Source organism: Somniosus microcephalus, chromosome 15 (genome assembly GCF_052327205.1).
Source record: "Somniosus microcephalus isolate GS21.2 chromosome 15, FLI_Smic_1.0, whole genome shotgun sequence".
In the NCBI taxonomy this organism is placed as follows: Eukaryota; Metazoa; Chordata; class Chondrichthyes; order Squaliformes; family Somniosidae; genus Somniosus; species Somniosus microcephalus.
In genome coordinates this window covers 106,652,662-106,675,522 of record NC_141001.1, presented here as the reverse complement: position 1 = coordinate 106,675,522, position 22,861 = coordinate 106,652,662, and the positions used below count along the sequence as shown (strand labels likewise).

General features: G+C 46.0%; 1 protein-coding gene across 1 annotated transcript in view; it reads left to right on the top strand.

The window, feature by feature from the left end:
- The window catches only part of chst1 (carbohydrate (keratan sulfate Gal-6) sulfotransferase 1), a 77,842-nt gene extending 60,710 nt beyond the window's left edge, over positions 1-17,132 (top strand). The window contains exon 2 of the mRNA XM_086008234.1: positions 14,584-17,132. Coding sequence (XP_085864360.1) covers positions 14,604-15,911 — 1,308 coding nt within the window. The 5' untranslated portion in view covers positions 14,584-14,603 and the 3' untranslated portion in view covers positions 15,912-17,132. The remainder of the gene's footprint in view (positions 1-14,583) is intronic.
- Positions 17,133-22,861: the final 5,729 nt, after the last annotated feature.

The window sequence follows — 22,861 nt, the reverse complement described above, 5'->3', positions numbered from 1 at the left end:
ATTGTCCACATGCCCGATACGAGACTCCCAAAACAAGCGCTCTACTCGGAGCTCCGGCACGGCAAGAGAGCCCCAGGTGGGCAGAGGAAATGCTTCAAGGACACCCTCAAAGCCTCCTTGAAAAAGTGTAATATCCCCACTGACACCTGGGAATCCCTGGCCCAATACCGCACAACGTGGAGGAGAAGCATCCAGGAAGGCGCCGAACAGCTCGAGCCTCTTCGCCGGGAGCAAGCGGAAGTGATACGCAGGCAGCACAAGGAGCACACATCAACCCAAGCACCCCACCCAACCGCCCCTTCGACCACCGTCTGCCCCACCTGTGACAGAGACTATAGGTGCGCATTGGACTCATCAGTCACCTGCGAACTCATTTTTAATGTGGAAGCAAGTCATCCTCGGTTCCGAGGGACTGCCTAAGAAGAAAATGATTAACAGACCAGTTATTGTCCCAGTGATAAACAGCACACTTACTGTCCCAGAGATAAACAGCCAGTTAATGTCCCAGTGATAAACGGCCCAGTTACTGTCCCAGAGATAACCAGCACACTTACTGTCCCAGTGATAAACAGCCCAGTTACTGTCCCAGTGATAAACAGCCCAGTTAATGTCCCAGTGATAAACAGCCCAGTTACTGTCCCAGAGATAATTAGCCCAGTTACTGTCCCAGTGATAAACAGCGCAATTATTTTCCCAGCGATAAGCAGCCCAGTTACTGTCCCAGAGATGAATAGTCCAGTTACTGTCCCAGTGATAAACAGCCCAGTTACTGTTCCAGTGATAAACAGCCCAGTTACTGTCCCAGTGATAAACAGACAAGTTACTTTTCCAGTGATAAACATCACAGTTACTGTCCCAGTGATAATTAGTCCAGTTACCGTCCCAGTAATAAACAGCCCAGTTACTGTCCCAGTAATAAACAGCCCAGTTACTGTCGCAGCAATGTACAGCCCAATTATTGTCCTAGTGATAAACAGCCCTGTTATTGTCCCGGTGATAAACAGCCCAGTTACTGTTCCAGTGATAAACAGTCCAGCTATTGTCCCAGTGATAAACAGCCCAGTTACTGTTCCAGTGATAAACAGCCCAGTTTATCACTAGTGAGTGAGGAGGACATAAAAAACCTGCAAGGGGACATAGACAGGCTAAGTAAGTGGGCAGAGATTTGGCAGATGGAAAACAATACTGGAAAGTGTGAGGTTATGCACTTTGGCAGGAAAAATCGTAGAGCAAGTTATTATCTTAATGGCAAGAAACTGCAAAGTACTGAAGTACAAAGGGATCTGGGGGTCCTGGTGCACGAAACTCAAAAGGTTAGTATACAGGTGCAGCAAGTGATTAAGAAGGCCAATGGAATGTTGGCTTTCATTGCTAGGGGGATAGAATATAAAAATAGGGAGGTAGTGCTTCAGTTGTACAAGGTATTGGTGAGACCGCACCTGGAATACTGCATACAGTTTTGGTGTCCATACTTAAGAAAAGACATACTTGCTCTCGAGTCAGTACAAAGAAGGTTCACTCGGTTAATCCCGGGGATGAGGGGATGGACATATGAGGAGAGGTTGAGTAGATTGGGACTCTACTCATTGGAGTTCAGAAGAATGAGAGGCGATCTTATTGAAACATATAAGATTGTGAAGGGGTTGGATCGGGTGGATGCGGGGAGGATGTTCCCGATGATGGGTGAAACTAGAACTAGGGGGCATAGTCTTAGAATAAGGGGCTGCTCTTTCAAAACTGAGATGAGGAGGAACTACTTCACTCAGAGGGTGGTAGGTCCATGGAATATGCTGCCCCAAAAAGCTGTAGAAGCTACATCATTACATAAATTTAAAACAGAAATAGACAGTTTCCTAGAAGTAAAGGGAATTAAGGGTTACGGGAAGCGGGCAGGAATTTGGACATGAGTCTAAGTTCGGATCGGTCATGGCCCTGTGGGTAGCGGAGCGGGCCCAGGGGCTGTGTAGCCTGATCCTGCTCCTATTTCATGTGTCTAATTCTGTTAGATTCAGGAGATGGTTCTGTGATAGTAGATTGGCGGTTAGGATCAGATCAGCCATGATCTTATTGAATGGCGAAGCAGGCTCAAGGGGCCGATTGGCCTACTCCTGCTCCTATTTCTTATGTTCTTATGTTACTGTGCGAGTGTGATGAACAGCCAAGTTACTGTCCCAGAGATAAACAGCCCAGTTACTGTCCCAGTGATAACCAGCCCAGTTACTGTTCCTGTGATAAACAGCCCAGTTACTGTTCCAGTGATAAACAGCCCAGTTACTGTTCCAGTGATAAACAGCCCAGTTACTTTTCCACTGATAAACAGCCCAGTTACTTTTCCACTGATAAACAGCCCAGTTATTGTCCCAGTGATAAACAGCCCAGTTACTGTCCCAGTAATAAACAGCCCAGTTACTGTCCTAGTGACAAACAGACCAGTTACTGTCCCAGTGATAAACAGCCCAGTTACTGTGCCAGTGTGATGAACAGCCAAGTTACTGTCTCAGAGATAAACAGCCCAGTTACTGTCCGAATGTTAATCAGCCCAGATACTGTCCCAGTGATAAACAACCCAGTTACTGTGTCAGTGATCAACAGCCCAGTTACTGCCCCAGTGATAAACCGCCAGTTAATGTGGCAGTGCGATAAACAGCCTAGTTACTGTCCCAGTGATAAACAGCCCACTTACTGTCCCAGTGATAATCAGCCCAGTTACTGTCCCAGTGATAAACAGCCCTGTTATTGTCCCAGTGATAAACAGCCCAGTTACTGTTCCAGTGATAACCAGTCCAGTTACTGTCCCAGTAATAAACAGCCCGGTTACTGTCCCAGTAATAAACAGCCCGGTTACTGTCCCAGTGATAAACAGACCACTCTCCCAGTGATAAACAGCCCAGTTACTGTTGCAGTAATAAACAGCCCAGTTATTGTTCCAGTGATAAATAGCCCAGTTACTGTTCCAGTGATAAACAGCCCAGTTACTGTTCCAGTGATAAACAGCCCAGTTACTTTTCCACTGATAAATAGCCCAGTTACTGCCCCAGTGATAAACAGACCAGTTACTGTCCCAGTGATAAACAGATCAGTTACTGTCCCAGTGATAAACAGACCAGTTACAGTCCCAGTGATAAACAGACCAGTTATTGTCCCAGTGATTAAAAGCCCAGTTACTGTCCCAGTGACAAACAGCCCAGTTACTGTGCCAGTGTGAAGAACAGCCAAGTTACTGTCTCAGAGATAAACAGCCCAGTTACTGTCCAAATGTTAATCAGCCCAGATACTGTCCCAGTGATAAACAACCCAGTTACTGTGTCGGTGATCAACAGCCCAGTTACTGCCCCAGTGATAAACCGCCAGTTAATGTGGCAGTGCGATAAACGGCCTAGTTACTGTCCCAGTGATAACCAGTCCAGTTACTGTCCCAGTAATAAACAGCCCGGTTACTGTCCCAGTGATAAACAGACCACTCTCCCAGTGATAAACAGCCCAGTTACTGTTGCAGTAATAAACAGCCCAGTTATTGTTCCAGTGATAAATAGCCCAGTTACTGTTCCAGTGATAAACAGCCCAGTTACTGTTCCAGTGATAAACAGCCCAGTTACTTTTCCACTGATAAATAGCCCAGTTACTGCCCCAGTGATAAACAGACCAGTTACAGTCCCAGTGATAAACAGACCAGTTACTGTCCCAGTAATAAACAGCCCAGTTATTGTCCCAGTGATTAAAAGCCCAGTTACTGTCCCAGTGACAAACAGCCCAGTTACTGTGCCAGTGTGAAGAACAGCCAAGTTACTGTCTCAGAGATAAACAGCCCAGTTACTGTCCAAATGTTAATCAGCCCAGATACTGTCCCAGTGATAAACAACCCAGTTACTGTGTCGGTGATCAACAGCCCAGTTACTGCCCCAGTGATAAACCGCCAGTTAATGTGGCAGTGCGATAAACGGCCTAGTTACTGTCCCAGTGATAAACAGCCCACTTACTGTCCCAGTGATAAACCGCCCACTTACTGTCCCAGTGATAAACAGCCCAGTTATTGTCCCAGTGATAAACAGCCCAGTTACTGTTCCAGTGATAACCAGTCCAGTTACTGTCCCAGTAAAAAACAGCCCAGTTACTGTCCCAGTGATAAACAGACCAGTTCCTGTCCCAGTGATAAACAGCCCAGTTACTGTCCCAGTGATAAATAGCCCAGTTGCTGTCCCAGTGATAAACAGACCAGTTCCTGTCCCAGTGATAAACAGCCCAGTTACTGTCCCAGTGATAAATAGCCCAGTTACTGTCCCAGTGATAATCAGCCCAGTTACTGTCCTGGTGATTATTAGCCCCATTACTGTTCCAGTGATAATTAGCCAAGTTACTGTCCCAGTAATAAACAGCCCAGTTACTGTCCCAGTGTGATAATCAGCCCAGTTACTGTCCCAGTGATAAACTGCCCCGTTACTCTCCCAGTGATAATTAGCCCAGTTACTGTCCCAGTGATTATCAGCCCAGTTACTGTCCCAGAGATAAACAGCCCAGTTACTCTCCCAGTGATAAACAGCCCAGTTGGTATCCCGGTGATAATCAGTCCAGTTACTGTCCCAGAGATAAACAGCCCAGTTAATTTCCCAGTGATAATCAACCCAGTTACTGTCCCAGTGATAAACATCCCAATTACTGTGCCAGTGATCAAATTCTCAGTTACAATGCCAGTGTGATAAACAGCCCAGTTAATTTCCCAGTGATAATCAACCCAGTTACTGTCCCAGAGATAAGCAGCACACTTACTCTCCCGGTGACAAACAGTCCAGTTACTGTCCCAGTGATAATTAGCCTAGTTACTGTCCCAGTGATAAACAGCACACTTACTGTCCCGGTGATAAACTGCCCAGTGATAAACGGCACTGTTACTGTCCCAGAGATAAACAGCCCAGTTACTGTCCCAGAGATAAACAGCCCATAGAAACATAGAAGATAGGAGCAGGAGTAGGCCATTCGGCCCCTCGAGCCTGCTCCGCAATTCAATGTAATCATGGCTGATCATCCAAATTCAGTACACTGTTGCTGCTTTCTCCCCATATCCCTTGATCCCCTTAGTCTTAAGAAATATATCTAACTCCTTCTTGAATATATTTAATGAATTGGCCTCACCTGTCTTCTGTGGTAGAGAATTCCACAGGTTCACCACTCTCTGGGTGAAGAAATTCCTCCTCATCTCAGTCCTAAATGGCTTACCCCTTATCCTTAGACTGTGACCCATGGTTCTGGACTCCCTCGCCATCGGGAACAGCCTTCCTGCATCTAGTCTGTCTAGTCCTGTTAGAATTTTATAAGTTTCAATGAGACCCCCTCTCATTCTTCTAAACTCTAGCAAATGTTAGACTAATCGACCCAATCTCTCTTCATACGTCATTCCTGCCATCCCAGGTATCAGTCTGGTGAATCTTTGCTGCACTCCCTTCATGGCAAGAACATCCTTCCTCAGAAAAGGCGACCAAAACTGCACACAATACTCAAGGTGTGGTCTCACCAAGGTCCTGTACAACTGCAGCAAGACATCCTTGCTCCCGTACTCGAATCCTCTCGCTATGAAGGCCAGCATACCATGTACTGTCTTAACCGTCTGTTGCACCTGCATGCTTACCTTCAGTAACTGGTGCACAAGGACACCCAGGTCTCGTTGCACTTTCCATTGTCTGAATCTATTGCCATTCAGATAATAATCTGCCTTCCTGTTTTTGCCACCAAAGTGGATAACCTCGCATTTATCCAGATTATACTGCATCTGCCATGCATCTGCCCAATCGCCCAACCTGTCCAAATCTTACTGGAGTTTCTCTGCATCTTCCTCACTGCACACACGCCCACCCAGCTTTGTGTCATCTGCAAACTTGGAAATATTACATCTAGTTCCCTCGTCTAGATCATTAATATATATTGTGAATAACTCAGGTCCAAGGACCGATCCCTGCGGTACCCCACTAGTCAGTCTTCCACTCAGAAAAAGACCCGTTTATTCCAACTCTTTGCTTCCTGTCTGCCAACCAGTTTTCTATCCAAGTCAGTACCTTACCCCCAATCCCATGTGCTTTAACTTTGCACGCTAGTCTCTTATGCGGGACCTTATCGAAAGCCTTCTGAATGTCCAAATACACCACATCCACTGGTTCTCCCTTATCTATTCTACCAGTTACATCCTCAAAAAATTCCAGTAGATTAGTCAAGCATGATTTACCTTTTGTAAATCCATGTTGACTTTGTCCGATCCTGTCACTGTTTTCCAAGTGCTCTGCTATTACATCTTTTATAATGGACTCTAGCATTTTCCCCACTGCCGATGTCAGGCTTACCGGTCTATAATTCCCCATTTTCTCTCTACCGCCGTTTTTGAACAGTGGGGTTACATTAGCTACCCTCCAATCCATGGGAACTGTTCCAGAGTCTATAGAATTCTGGAAGATGACCAGCAATGCATCTACTATTTCTAGAGCCACTTCCTTAATTACCCTAGGATGTAGATTATCAGGCCCTGGGGATTTATCGGCCTTCAACCCCATCACTTTCCCTAACACTATTTCCCTACAAATACTGATTTCATTCAGTTCCTCACTCTCATTAGACCCTATGTTCCCCGACATCTCTGGGAGTTTATTTGTGTCCTCCTTTATGAAGACAGAAGCAAAGTATGTATTTAATTGGTCTGCCATGTCTTTGTTTCCCATTATAAATTCCCCTGATTCTGACTGCAAGGGACGTACGCTTGACTTTACCAATCCTTTTCTCTTCACATATCTATAGAAGCTTTTACAGTCAGTTTTTATGTTCCCAGCAAACTTACTCTATTTTCCCCCTCTTAATTAATCCCTTTGTCCTCCTTTGCTGAATCCTAAACTGCTCCCAATCCTCAGGTTTGCTGCTTTTTCTGGCCAATTTATATGTCCTCCCCTTGGATCTTATACTTTCCCTAATTTCCCTTGTTAGCCACGGTTGAGTCACCTTTTTTGTTTTATTTTTATGCCAAACAGGGATGAACAAATTCTGTAGTTCATCCATGCGATCTTTAAATGTTTGCCATTGACTATTCACCATCAACCCTTTAAGTAACATTCCCCAATCCATCCAAGCCAACTTGCGCCTCATACCATCGTAGTTTCCTTTATTTAAATTCAGCACCCAAGTCTCTGAATCAACTACTTCACTCTCCATCTTAATAAAGAATTCTATCATATTATGATCGCTCCTCCCCAAGGGGCCTCGCACAACAAAATTGCTAATTAATCCTTTCTCATTACATAATACCCAGTCTAAGATGGCCTGATCTCTAGTTGGTTCCTCGACATATTGGTCCAGGAAACCATCCCGTATACACTCTAGGAATTCCTCTTCCACAGTATTGTTACTAATTTGGTTAGACCAATCTATATGTAGATTAAAGTCACCCATGATAACTGCTGTGCCCTTATTGCATGCATCTCTAATTTCCCATTTAATGCCATCCCCAACCTCAGCATTACTGTTTGGGGGTCTGTGTACAAGTCCCACTAACGTTTTCTGCCCCTTGGTATTTCCCAGCTCTACCCATACAGATTCCACATCATCAGAGCTAATATCCTTCCTTACTATTGTGTTAATCTCTTTAACCAGCAATGCTACCCCACCGCCTTTTCCTTTTGGCCTGTCCTTCCTGAATATTGGATACCCCTGGATGCTGAGTTTCCAGCCTTGGTCACCCTAGAGCCATGTCTCCGTAATCCCAATTATATCATATCCGTTTACATCTATTTGCACAGCTAATTCATCCACCTTATTACGAATGCTCCTCGCATTAAGACACAAAAAGCCTTCAGGCTTGTTTTTTAAACACTCTTAGAACTTTTAGAATTACTGTTTACTGCGGCCATGTTTGATTTACACCCTTGATTTCTCTGACTTCCACTTTTGCTTATCTCCTTCCTGTCTTTTGCTTCTATCCTTGCTTTCCTTTCCACTGTCTCCCTGCACAGGTTCCCAACCCTCTGCCATTTTAGTTTAAACCCTCCCCAACAGCACCAGAAAACACTCCCCCCTAGAACATCGGTCCCGGTCCTGCCCAGGTGCAAACCGTCCAGTTTGTACTGCTCCCACCTCCCGCAGAACCGGTTCCAATGTCCCAGGAATTTGAATCCCTCCCCCTTGCACCATTCTTCTAGCCACGTACTCATCTGAAATATCCTCCTATTTCTACTCTGACTAGCACGTGGCACTGGTAGCAATGCTGAGATTACTACCTTTGAGGTCCTATTTTTTAATTTACCTCTTAACTCCCTATATTCAGCTTTTAGGACCTCATCCCATTTTTTACCTATACCGTTGGTACCTATATGCACCATGACAACTGGCTGTTCACCCTCCCCCTCCAGAATACCCTGCAACCGCTCCGAGACATCCTCGACCCTTGCACCAGGGAGGCAACATACCATCCTAGAGTCTCATTTGCGGCCGCAGAAACGCCTATCTATTCCCCTTACAATAGAATCACCTACCACTATAGCACTCCCGCTCTCTTTCCTCCTGTCCCGTGCAGCAGAACCACCCATGGTGCCAGGAAGTTGGTTGCTGCTGCCTTCCCCCGATAAGCCAACAATATCCAAAGCGGTATTTCTGTTTGAGAGGGGGATGGCCACAGGGGACCCCTGCACTACCTGCCTGCGCCTACTACTCTGCCTGGCGGTCACCCATTCCCTTCCTGCCTGTGCAGCCTTTACCTGCGGTGTGACCAACTGATTAAACGTGATATCCATGATGTCCTCAGCATCGCGAATGCTCCAGTATGTATCCATTCGCAGCTCCAGCACCACAATGCGGTCTGCCAGTAGCTACAGATGGATACACTTCCCACACACATGGTCGTCAGGGACACAGGAAGTGTCCCTGATTTCCCACATAGTGCAGGAGGAGCATGCCACGGGGCTGAGCTTTGCTGCCATGACTTACCCTTTAATTAATTTAAATTAAATCAGTACCACCAATTATACTACAACTAAATGATATACTCAAGGGCCCTTGTTTCCTAGCACTCCCCGCTACACAACAGAGACCTTAGAAACTATAACCACAAAATTAAGACCTTCTAAACTTTATAAACTATGAACCTTAACTGTCAAACTATAGAGTAGTATAAATACTCACTTGGCCGCACTCACCCAATCAGCTGCTTCCTCCTGTCCGCGTCAAGTTCTGAATCATGACGTGGCTCTGGAACGCTGCCGCTGGTCTGTGAGATTGGTAAGGCTGTGAAAAAAAGCCCGCGAAAGTGAGTTTAAATACTCACTGAAACTCCACTTTCACCGCTCCCGACACTGGCTTCTGTAAAAAAGCCCACGAAAGTGGATTTAAATACTCACTGAATCTCCGGTCTCACCTCTCCCGACACTGGCTTCTGTAAAGAAGCCCGCGAAAGTGAGTTTAAATGCTCACTGAAACTCCACGCTCACCGCTCCCGACAATGGCCTATCAAACAGTCCAGTTACTGTCCCAGTGATGAACAGCCCAGTTACTGTCCCAGTGATAAACAGCCCAGTTACTGTCCCAGTCATAAACAGTCCAGTTACTTTGTCAGTGATCAACCTCCGAGTTACAGTGCCAGTGTAATAAACAGCCGAGTTTTTGTGCCAGTGTCATAATTAGCCCAGTTACTGTCCCAGTGATGAACAGCCCAGTTACTGTCCCAGTGATGAACAGTCCAGTCACTGTCCCAGTGATAAACACCCCAGTTATTGTCCCGGTGACAATCAGCCCAGTTACTGTCCCAGTGATAAACAGCCAGTTACTGCCCCAGTGATGTAGTGTAATTAGTGGGATAGATTGATCGATTGATTTAATTTAATTGCAATTAATTAAAGGGTAATCATGGCACGACAGCCCGGCCACGTGGTATGTTCCTCCTGCGATATGTGGGAACTCAGGGAAACTTCCTGTGTCCCTGACAACTACATGTGCAGGAAGTGCATCCAGCTGCAGCTACTGACAGACCGCATTGCGGCACTGGAGCTGCGACTGGATACATACTGGAGCGTTCACGGTGCTCGGGACATCGTGAATAGCACGTTTACGGAGTTGGACACACCGCAGGTAGAGGTTGGACAGGCAGAAAGGGAAGGGGTGTCCAACAGGCAGACTACTAGGTGCAGGCAGGTAGTGCAGGGGTCCCCTGTGGACATCCCCCTCTCAAACAGATACACCACTTTGAGTGCTGTTGGTTGGGATGGCTTATCAGAGGAAAGCAGCAGCAGCCAACTTCCTGGCACCAGGGGTGGTTCTGCGGCACAGGAGGGGAGGAAAAAGAGGGGTAGAGCTATAGTAATAGGGGATTCTATTGTAATGGGAATAGATAGGCGTTTCTGCAGCTGCAAACGAGACTCCAGGATGGTGTGTTGCCTCCCTGGTGCAAGGGTCAAGGATGTCTCAGAGCGGCTGCAGGGGATTCTGGAGAGGGAGGGTGAACAGCCAGTTGTCATGGTGCATATAGGTACCAACGATATAGGTAAAAAACAGGATGAGGTCCTAAAAGCTGAATATAGGGAATTAGGAGGTAAATTAAAAAATAGGACCTCAAAGGTAGTAATCTCAGGATTACTACCAGTGCCACGTGCTAGTCAGAGTAGAAATAGAAGGATATTTCAGATGAATACGTGGCTAGAGGAATGGTGCAACGGGGAGGGATTCAAGTTCCTAGGACATTGGAACCGGTTCTGGGGGAGGTGGGACCAGTTCAAACTGGACAGTTTGCACCTGGGCAGGGCTGGAACCGATGTCCTAGGGGGGGCGTTTGCTAGTGCTCTGGGGGAGGGTTTAAACTAAAATGGCAGGGGGTTGGGAACCTGAGCAGGGAGACAGAGGAAAGGAAAACAAGGATAAAAGCAAAAGATAGGAAGGAGAAAAACAAAAGTGGCAGTCAGAGAAATCAATGGTTTAAATCAAACGTGGCCACAGTAAATAATAATTCTAATAGGTCTAAGAGCATTAAAAAGACAAGCCTGAAGGCTTTGTGTCTTAATGCGAGGAGCATTCGTAATAAGGTGGATGAATTGGCTGCGCAAATAGAGGTAAACGAATATGATTTGGTTGGGATTACTGAAACGTGGCTCAAGGATGGCCAAGGCTGGGAACTCAACATCCAGGGGTATTTGATATTCAGGAATGATAGACAAAAAGGAAAGAGAGGTGGGGTAGCATTACTGGTTAAAGACGGGATTAACACAATTGTAACGAAGGATATTAGCTCTGATGATGTGGAATCTGTATGGGTAGAATTGAGAAATACTAAGGGGCAGAAAACGTTAGTGGGAGTGGTATATAGACCTCCAAACAGTAATGCAGAGGTTGGGGATGGCATTAAATGGGAAATTAAAGAAGCGTGCAATAAGGGCACAGCAGTCATCATGGGTGACTTTAATCTACATATAGATTGGTCTAACCAAATTAGCAACAATACTGTGGAGGAGGAATTCCTGGAGTGTTTACGGGATGGTTTCCTGGGACAATATGTCGAGGAACCAACCAGAGATCAGGCCATCTTAGACTGGGAATTATGTAACGAGAAAGGATTAATTAGCAATCTTGTTGTACGAGGTCCCTTGGGTCGGAGCGATCATAATATGATCGAATTCTTCATTAAGATGGAGAATGAAGTCGTTGACTCAGAGACTAGGGTCCTAAATTTAAATAAAGGAAACTACGATGGTCTGAGGCGCGAGTTGGGTAGGATTGATTGGGGAACGTCACTCAAAGGGTTAACGGTGGATAGGCAATGGCAAACATTCAAAGACCGAATGGATGAACTACAGAATTTGTTCATCCCAGTTTCGCATAAAAATAAAACAAAAAACGTGACTCAACCATGGCTAACAAGGGAAATTAGGGATAGCATAAGAACCAAGGAGAGGACATATAAATTGGCCAGAAAAAGCAGTAAACCTGAGGATTGGGAGCAGTTTAGGATTCAAAAAAGTAGGACAAAGGGATTAATTAAGAAGAGGAAAATAGAATATGAGAGTAAACTTGCAGGGAACATAAAAACTGACTGTAAAAGCTTTAATAGATATGTGAAGAGAAAAAGATTGGTGAAGTCAAGCATAGGTCCCTAGCAGTCAGAATCAGGGGAATTTATAATGGGGAACAAAGAAATGGCAGACCAACTAAATACATACTTTGGTTCTGTCTTCACAAAGGAGGACACAAATAACCTCCCAGAGATGCCGGGGAACATAGGGTCTGATGAAAGGGTGGAACTGAATGAAATCAGTATTTGTAGGGAAATGATGTTAGGGAAGTTGACGGGATTGAAGGCCAATAAATCCCCAGGGCCTGATAATCTACATCCTAGGGTACTTAAGGAAGTGGCCCTAGAAATAGTAGATGCATTGCTGGTCATCTTCCAGAATTCGATGGACTCTGGAACAGTTCCCATAGATTGGAGGGTAGCTAATGTTGCCCCTCTATTCAAAAAAGGTGGTAGAGAAAAAGCGGGGAATTATAGACTGGTAAGCCTAACATCGGTAGTGGGGAAAATGCTGGAGTCCATTATAAAAGATGTAATAGCAGAGCACTTGGAAAACAGTGACAGGATTGGACAAAGTCAACATGGATTTACAAAAGGTAAATTGTGCTTGACTAATCTACTGGAATTTTTTGAGGATGTAACTGGTAAAAGAGATAAGGGAGAACCAGTGGATGTGGTGTATTTGGACTTTCAGAAGGCTTTCGATAAGGTCCCGCATACAAGATTAGCGTGCAAAATTAAGGCACATGGGATTGGGGGCAAGGTACTGACTTGGATAGAGAACTGGTTGGCAGACAGGAAGCAAAGAGTTGGAATAAACGGGTCGTTTTCCGAGTGGCATGCAGTGACTAGTGGGGTACCGCAAGGATCGGTCCTAGGACCCCAGCTGTTCACAATATATATTAATGATCTGGACGAGGGAATTGGATGTAATATCTCCAAATTTGCAGACGACACAAAGCTGGGTGGGAGGGTATGCTGTGAGGAGGATGTCGTGAAACTCCAGTATGATTTGGACAGGTTGGGTGATTGGGCAGAAGCATGGCAAATGCACTATAATGTGGATAAATGTGAGGCTATCCACTTTGGTGGCAAAAACAGGAAGGCAGATTATTATTTGAATGGCAATAGATTGGGAGAAGGGGAAGTGCAAAGCGACCTGGGTGTTCTTGTGCACCAGTCGCTGAAGGTAAGCATGCAGGTGCAGCAGGCGGTTAAGAAGGCAAATGGTATGTTGGCCTGCGTAGCAAGAGGGTTCGAGTACAGGAACAAGGATGTCTTGCTGCAATTGTACAGGGCCTTGGTGAGACCGCACCTTGAGTATTGTGTGCAGTTTTGGTCGCCTTATCTGAGGAAGGACGTTCTTGCCATGGAGGGAGTGCAGCGAAGATTCAGACTGATACCTGGGATGGCAGGAATGACATATGAGGAGAGATTGGGTCGATTGGGCTTATACTCGCTGGCGTTTAGAAGAATGAGAGGGGATCTCATTGAAACTTATAAAATTCCAACAGGACTAGACAGACTAGATGCAGGAAGGATGTTCCCGATGGCGGGGGAGTCCAGAACCAGGGGCCACAGTCTAAAGATAAGGGGTAAGCCATTTAGGACAGAGATGAGGAGGAATTTCTTCACCCAGAGAGTGGTGAACCTGTGGAATTCTCTACCACAAAAGGCAGTTGAGGCCAATTCATTAAATATATTCAAGAAGGAGTTAGATATATTTCTTAAGGCTAAAGGGATCAAGGGATATGGGGAAAAGGCAGGGACAGGGTACTGAATTTGGATGATCAGCCATGATCTCATTGAATGGCGGAGCAGGCTCGAGGGGCCGAATGGCCTACTCCTGCTCCTATCTTCTATGTTAATCCGCTGAACTTGCTGGCCGATTTGCACGTTACTAACGGCATGCGTTGCGAACTCGCCGTTACTTTTCCAGCAAGATTTGGCCAAATATTATAACTTTACTTGGGTGGCTATGGCAGGCTGGCCTTGCAAAGCTGGGAGCTTGTAATCAGTCGAATTTAGGCCGATCTTGTTTTCTTCATTTTCAAAGAAAAAACCCCCCAAAAAAACAACTGCGGATGCTGGAATTCTGAAATAAAACAAAAGATGCTGGAAACACTCGGCATCTGTAGAAAGAAGAAGTGAGTTAAGCTTTCAGGTGTGGACCTCTTCATCAGAACCTAGTTAACCTGTTTGCAGCATGTTCTGTTTTCAATGGCCGAACTTTGATGGCACAGGTTAGATTACATTTAAAGTCTCAGATCGCTAGATTTTTGTCAGCCAAGGATATCGAGAGATATGGAGCAAAGGCGGGCAAATGAAGTTGAGCTTACAGCTCAGCCATGATCTGATTGAATGGCGGAACAGGCTCGATGGGCTGAATGGTCCACTCCTGTTCCTATGTCCAGCAAAAAAGGGGTGGAAAATAAAACCTGTAAATGTGAAAGAAGAATATTTAAAGGTGGAGAAAGTGCTGGGGGAGGGGAGGGTAATATTCGACGGAAGAATTAAATGACTGTTGGTTGTGCCAATGACTTCCTTTGGGTTTTGTGTTGTTGCAGGGTACAGCACAGGACACTGAATGACTGGACTCAAGCCTACAGCCATGGAGTGCTCCTGGAAGGCGGTACTCCTGCTGGTTGTGGCCTCGCTGGCCGTTCAGTACACGGCGATCCGAACATTCATCGCCAAACCCTTCACCATCTGCCGCATCCCCAAGCACACGGGCTGCGGTCCGGGGCTAGCCGCCTCCTGTGACCCCCGACCCCGACCCCAACCGGTCACCCACATCTTAATCCTGGCCACCACCCGCAGTGGCTCCTCCTTCATCGGGCAGCTGCTCAACCAGCACTCGGACATCTTTTACCTGTTTGAGCCGCTCTACCACGTGCAGACCACGCTCATCAACACCAGCCTGCGGATCCGACACCCCGCCTCCCCCGCTGGCGACGGCCGGCGCCTGCTGCTGGGCGCCTACCGCGACCTGCTCCGCAGCCTCTTCGGCTGCCAGCTGCACGACCTGGAGACCTACGTCAAGCCGGCGCCAGACAACCACCGCACCCAGCGGCTCTTCCGCCGGGGGGCCAGCAAGGCGCTGTGCTCGCCACCCCTCTGCGCCGCCCGGCCGCCCGCTCCCGGCGGGGAGCCAGACCAGGAGCAGGAGGCGGCGGTGGAGCGCTGGGAGGAAGGCGAGTGCGTCCGGAGGTGCGGCGCCCTCAACCTGACCCTGGCCGCCCAGGTCTGCGGCCGACGGCACCACGTCGCCATCAAGACGGTGAGGATCCCGGAGATCGGCGACCTCCGCACTCTGGTGGAAGACCCCCGGCTCAACCTCAAGGTCATCCAGCTGGTGAGGGACCCCCGGGGCATCCTGGCCTCCCGCATCGACACCTTCCCCGAGAGCTTCCGAGCCTGGAAGATCTGGCGGAACAGTGGCCGCAAACCGTACAACCTGGACACGTCCCACCTCAGTGCCACCTGCGAGGACTTCCTCAACTCGGCGGGCACCGGGCTCGCCCGGCCCGGCTGGCTGAAGGGCAGGTACATGCTGGTCCGCTACGAGGACCTGGCCAGGGAGCCCGAGAAGAAGACGGAGGAGATCTACCGGTTCCTGGGGGTCGCGGTGGACGGCAACGTGCAGCGGTGGATCCTCAACAACACCCGCGGGGCCGGCGCCTCGGGCAACCACAAGTACGCCACGGTGCGGGATTCAGCCGCCACGGCCGAGGGCTGGAGGTTCAAACTTAACTATGACATGGTCGAGTTGGTGCAGAACATTTGCAACTTGACTCTGGCCCAGCTGGGTTACAAAATGGTCAACTCTCCCGAAGAACTCAGAAACGTGTCTGTAAGTTTAGCTGAAGACAAGACCTTTCTACCCTTTTTGTAATTAGAAATAGTTTGTGCCATTTAGTTATATATTTTTGATATATATATATAAAAAAAGTGTTTTTAAATTGTTGGATTTTAGTTTTCCCCCTACGCACACTCACACTAGGGTTACCAACTCTGGTTGACTGTATTCCTGGAGGTTTGAATCACGCCATTTGGAAGGCGAAAAGACTCTTCATTACCCTATTGGATGATGCTTGATTCTCGGTCTTTTTTCCCCCGTCTCCAATACTTTTATAACTCATTAACAGAAGTGTTCAAAGAGAAAATGAAAAAAAAAACACAATTTATTTTAATGCCTCTATGATTTTTCTCCCGGGTGTTGCTCGCAATGAGTGCCCTGGAGATGAATCTTCAATTCCTGGAGACTCCAGGCCAATCCTGGAGGGTTGGCAACCCCTAACATACACACAAATTCTCAAATAATCTTCGCTGATACTACTAAGTCCTGGAGTTGCGCAAGTTTTCAAGCTGGCTGGTTGGCCAAGGTGGAAGTTCAAAAGATTTTACAAAGCTTCCCAACCAAAATATATTTTAATGTAGGTGAAAATGTTTATTAAAAAGTTAAATATTTGAATATTTTTTAAATGCACTGTATCTTTCTAAAATGTCAAATGATCTTAAAAGGAACCAACATTTCTGTATTGAAGTATTTTTCATACTTTTGCAAATTGCTCAATTTTCCATTTCTCCCACCCCCCACCTCTCTTCTAATCTTGTTTGTATATTGTGACAGAGTACCAGAGTTTCACTGTCACTGTTTGTGTTTGAGGCACTTGGTTCAAGAACCAAGTAGTGAAAAGCAAGAATATAAAATGGATAGGGGAAAGGAGATCAGACTAGACCAGTGTTGTCCAATAACTTAGCCATGAGCCACAGGGGGCTAATTGGGATTCCAGATGTGGCGAGCTGCATCTCTGATTAGCAAATTAAAAATGAGTAACAGACACCGTCGTTGGGCGTGTGACCTCGATAACTCATCCGCACGGCAGACGCATGTGAACTTTAACCTTTTTGATGCGTTTGTTAGTAAAATGATAAGACAAAAAGGAGAGTGGGCAAGTGTTCTTTGATCGTTGTGGGTGCTTTACTTCCTTTGTTACTGAATGGTGCTAGAGGTTTGTTAAGTAAATACACATGATGTGATAGTACATTTACCTGTATTGTGTGTAAGATGTTTTATAACTACAATTAGTGCATGTGGATAAAACGGTGTCGCCTTGTGGCTTGTCAGCGATTTCTATTTGCCAACACTGGACTAGACTGCCCCCTGTTGAAAAGCAAGCACAGCTCTGCCGGGACGACTCCTATGAAAACCAGCATTTGCTCCGGCTAATTCTAGTTGGAGAGTCTTCAGAGCAGCTGTGTGCAAACCTTTCTACATGGAGGAGTTCCTGCACAGATCGACGTGCTCCAGGAGAACTTGCCCTGAACTTCTGAAAGATGGGGTCATCTGCCCACTGCCATCACTACAGAGCATGTGTTAATTGGTATACAACAACAGAAATAATGTGCCAGGAACTGAACACCTATTGATAAACATACAAAAAGCAGATGACATAGAAACATAGAAAAATAGGAGCAGGAGTAGGCCATTCGGCCCTTCGAGCCTGCTCCGCCATTCGATATGATCAGGGCTGATCCTCTATCTCAATACCATATTCCCGCTCTCTCCCCATACCCCTTGATGCCTTTTGTGTCTAGAAATCTATCTATCTCCTTCTTAAATATATTCAGTGACTTGGCCTCCACAGCCTTCTGTAGTAGAGAATTCCACAGGTTCACCACCCTCTGAGTGAAGACATTTCTCCTCATCTCAGTCCTAAATGTCCTACCCCGTATCCTGAGACTGTGACCACTCGTTCTCGACCCCCCCAGCCAGGGGAAACATCCTCCCTGCATCCAGTCTGTCAGAATTTTATACATTTCAATGAGAGGGAGAAACATGTTGACAACACAGACTGTCCAGAATAACCTTGTGGCTCCTGTGCATTAAAGCATTAAATGTCCCCATAATATCAGATAGCTAAAGAAATCAACTTGTGAATGCCTACATTGACTCAAATACAGTCTACTTCAAAACTATACTTTTCAAGGCTATGTGGCTCAGTGGGCAGCACTCTCGCCTCTGAGTCAGAAGGTTGTGGGTTCAAGTCCCACTCCAGAGACTTGAGCACAAAATCTAGGCTGATGCCCCAGTGCAGTGCTGAGGGAGTGCTGCACTGTCGGAGGTGCCGTCTTTCAGATGTGACATTAAACCGAGGACCTGTCCGCCCTCCCGGCAATATTTCGAAGAGCAGGGGAGTTATCCCCAGCATCCTGGCCAATATTTATCCCTCAACCAACATCATTAGAAACAAATTATCCAGTCAGTATCACATTGCCGTTTGTGGGATCGTCCTGTGCACAATTCCTACCTTACAACAGTGACTACATACAAAAGTACTTCTGCTGAATTTACTTTTTGCCCCAGGTACTAGGCAGGCTCCGGAATTGAACAGAAACCAGGCGACAGCCAGGATGTTTGGAATACAAGTGTGACTCCTTTAGGGAAATAAAGTAAGCTAAATAGGTTGAACACTTATCCCATGTTTCCTAACCTCCTCCCCCCAAAATATTAATTTAAAAACTTTTTGCATCATTATATGGGTTGCACCGTCCATACTGGAGCTTGTTTAGAACAGTTCTCATTGGCTGGAAACTGCTTTTAAAGGGCAGTTTTCCAGCCAATTAAAGCCCCAACTCATGTACCACGAGTGACCAGTAGTATACCAGCCTTTGGAGCTTGACAACATCCCATGTCATTGAAAGGTTTAAAATAGATCAAGCTGAAAAGTGCATTTCTTTCAACAGATAGACGTCTTCAACTTACACCAGTGTACAGGGGGGAAACGAATGGAAGGGCATTGCCATGGATTTCAAAACTGATTATTGTGAATGGAACAGCCATTTCTAAATAAAGTTTTGTGTACACTGTATTTCACATACTCCTTAAGTGTATACTTCTGATACGTTTATAGAAATTCCGGAAGTCAGTGATACACTTAATGGGAACATAATGTAAGCAAAACTGTACCAGTCCCTTTTAGGATTAAAACACAATTGTCTTCGCTGCCTGCTGCTGGTGTGGATTTTCACTCTACCCCTGGACTGGTGTGTGAAACCAGCACCTCCACAGTCACTTTTCCTACATTGCAACAGTGACTACACTTCAACAAGTACTTCATTGGCTGTAAAGAGCTTTGGGACGTCCGGTGGTCATGGAAGGTGTTATATAAATGCAAGTCTTTCTTTGTGTGTACATTGCTAGTTGTGGATGATCCTGTATGTCCTGTCCTCCCTTCTGCCCACTACACTTATTCTCTTCCCATTGTTCATCCTCCATCTCTCATATAGTGTTTAGTTACTCATTAGCACTAAATATCATTCTGACTTACCTCTCAAGGCTGCTAGAGACTGTGATCACTGTCAATGATTATCTTCCATAATCCAAAAAGATTGTGGAAAAATAATAAAGGTTGACTTGAAAAATAATTACCAATTACCAAAACTTGTGAAAATAATAAAATATAAACAGAAAAATGCTGAAAATACTCAGCCGGTCAGGCAGTATTTGTGGAGAGAGAAAGAGAGTTAACGTTTTAGGTCTGTGACCCTTCGTCTGTGGCTGTTCTGACAAGTCAGGATGGTCATAGAGTCATAGTCATAGAGTTACACAGCACAGAAAGAGGCCCTTCGGCCCATCGCGTCCGCGCCGGCCATCAGGCCCTGTCTAATCTAATCCCATTTTCCAGCATTTGGTCCGTAGCCTTGTATGCTATGGCATTTCAAGTGCTCATCCAAATGCTTCTTGAATGTTGTGAGGGTTCCTGCCTCTACCACCCTTTCAGGCAGTGAGTTCCAGATTCCAACCACGCTCTGGGTGAAAAAGTTCTTCCTCAAATCCCCTCTAAACCTCCTGCCCCTTACCTTGAATCTATGCCCCCTTGTTATTGACCCCTCGACTAAGGGAAAAGTTCCTTTCTATCTACCCTATCTAGGCCCCTCATAATTTTGTACACCTCAATCAGGTCCCCTCTCAGCCTTCTCTGCTCCAAGGAAAACAACCCCAGCCTGTCCAGTCTTTCTTCATAGCTGAAGCGCTCCAGCCCAGGTAACATCCTGGTGAATCTCCTCTGCACCCTCTCCAAAGCAATCACATCCTTCCTATAGTGTGGCGACTAGAACTGCACACAGTATTCCAGCTGTGGCCTAACCAGCGTTTTGTACAGCTCCATCATAACCTCCCTGCTCTTATATTCTATGCCTCGGCTAATGAAGGCAAGTATCCCATATGCCTTTTTAACCACCTTATCCACCTGTTCTGCTGCCTTCAGGGATCTATATACATGCACACCAAGGTCCCTCTGATCCTCTGTCTTTCCTAGGGTCTTACCATTCATTGTGTATTCTCTTGCCTTGTTAGTCGCTCCAAAATGCATCACCTCACACTTTTCAGGGTTAAATTCCATTTGCCACTGTTCCGCCCATCTGACCAACCCATCTATATCGTCCTGCAGACTGAGGTTACCCTCCTCGCTATTTACCACCCCACCAATTTTCGTGTCATCTGCAAACTTACTGATCACACCTTTTACATTCACATCCAAATCATTAATGTAGACCACATACAGCAAGGGACCCAGCACCAATCCCTGCGGTACCCCACTGGACACAGGCTTCCAGTCACAAAAACAACCTTCGACCATCACCCGCTGCCTTCTGCCACTAAGCATGTTTTGGATCCAATGTGCCAAGTCACCCTGGATCCCATGGGCTCTTACCTTCTTGACCAGTCTCCTATGCGGGACTTTACCGAAAGCCTTCCTGAAATCCATGTATACCACATCCACTGCACTACCCTCATCCACACACCTAGTCACCCCCTCGAAAAATTCAATCAAATTAGTCAGACATGATCTTCCCTTGACAAAGCCATGCTGGCTATCCCTAATTAATCCTTGCCTCTCCAAGTGGAGACTAATTCTGTCCCTCAGAATTTTTTCCAATAATTACCCTACCACTGATGTTAGGCTCACTGGCCTGTAATTCTCTGGTTTATCCCTACTACCCTTCTTGAATAATGGTACTACGTTAGCTGTTCTCCAGTCCTCAGGTACATCCCTTGTGGCCAGAGAGGTTCTGAAAATTTGTGTCAGAGCCCCTGCAATCTCCTCCTTTGCCTCACACAGCAGCCTGGGATACATCTCGTCCGGGCCTGGGGATTTATCCACTTTTAAGCCTGCTAAAACCGCTAGTACCTCCTCCCTCTCGATGCTAATATGTTCAGGTATATCACAGTCCCCCTGCCCGATTTCTATGTCTACATCGTCCTTCTCCATAGTGAACACAGATGCAAAAAATTCATTGAAAACCCCACCTACATCTTCTGGCTCCACACACAGATTGCCACTTTGGTCCCTAATAGGCCCTACTCTTTCCCTAGTTATCCTCTTGCCCTTAATATACTTATAAAACACCTTAGGATTTTCCTTTATTTTGCTCGCCAGTGTTATTTCATGGCCCCTCCTCGCTATCCTAATTTCTTTTTTAAGTATCCCCCTGCACTTTATACTCTTCTAGGGCTTCCTCTGTCTTTAGTCCTTTTGTATCTGCCAAAAGCCCCCCTTTTTTTCCTAATACATTCTCGTATATCCCTTGACATCCAAGCGATGGTGTGTGACTTGGAAGGGAACTTGGAGGTGGTGGTGTTTCCATATGCCTGCTGCCCTTGTCTTTCTAGGCGGTAGAGGTCACAGGTTTGGGAGGTGCTGTCGAAGAAGCCTTGGTGAGTTGCTGCAGCGCATCTTGTAGATAGTTCACACTGCAGCCACGATACACCGGTGGTGGAGGAAGTGAATGTTTAAGGTGGTGGATGGGGTGCCAATCAAGGGGGCTGCTTTGTCATGGATGGTGTCGAGCTTCTTGAGTGTTGTTGTCAAAGGGTGGTGTTTAGACTCTCGCTTGTTGGAGACAGTCATTGCCTGGCACTTCTGTGGCGCGAATGTTATCTGCCACTTATCAGCCCAAGCCTGTATGTCGTCCAGGTCTTGTTGCATTCGGGCAAGGGCTGCTTCATTATCTGAGGAGCTGCGAATGGAACTGAACACTGTACAATCATCAGCGAACATCCCCATTTCTGACCTTATGATGGAGGGAAGGTCATTGATGAAGCAGCTGAAGATGGTTGGGCCTAGGAAACTGCCCTGAGGAACTCTTGCAGCGATGTCCTGGGGCTGAGATGATTGGTCTCCAACCACCACAACCATCTTCCTTTGTGCTAGGTATGACTCTAACCCGTAGAAAGGAAGGTGGTTGTGGTTGTTGGAGGTCAACTGCAGAGTATTTCCAGCATTTTCTTTTTATGTTTCAGATTTCCAGCATCTGCAGTATTTTGCTTTTTGCATTTCTTGAAAATATATGCTGATTATTCATCAAAGGTGTATCTGAATACAACAAATATTTTTTTCATTCATTCATGGGATGTGGGCATCGCTAGCAAGGCCAGCATTTAATATTTATTATGAATTAATCAGCTGTTTTCTTGTACTTTTCCCTGGGTTTTGAAAAAAAGCAAATCTGCAAGAGAAGATTTCAGAACTTAAATTTTAGATGCTGCTGTGCCTATTTATCTGCAGAGGCCGGAATAATCTCACTGAGTGATGAAAGAAATAATGTTTTACTGATTACAATCTTTGTGGCAGGTATGTAGCTAAACTTTCTTCAAGGAGTAGATGGCTCCCCGTCTTGGAAATTAGAAGCAAAATTATGGGGGGGAAAGTGGCATTTTATATTGTGCATCTCAATTCATAAAAACCTTTTCAAAACAATCCATAAAAGATTGCTTTCATTTCAGAATGAATCGCCTTTTTTAATGGCATTATTTTTCTTGTTCAAGTGCTTTCTGCT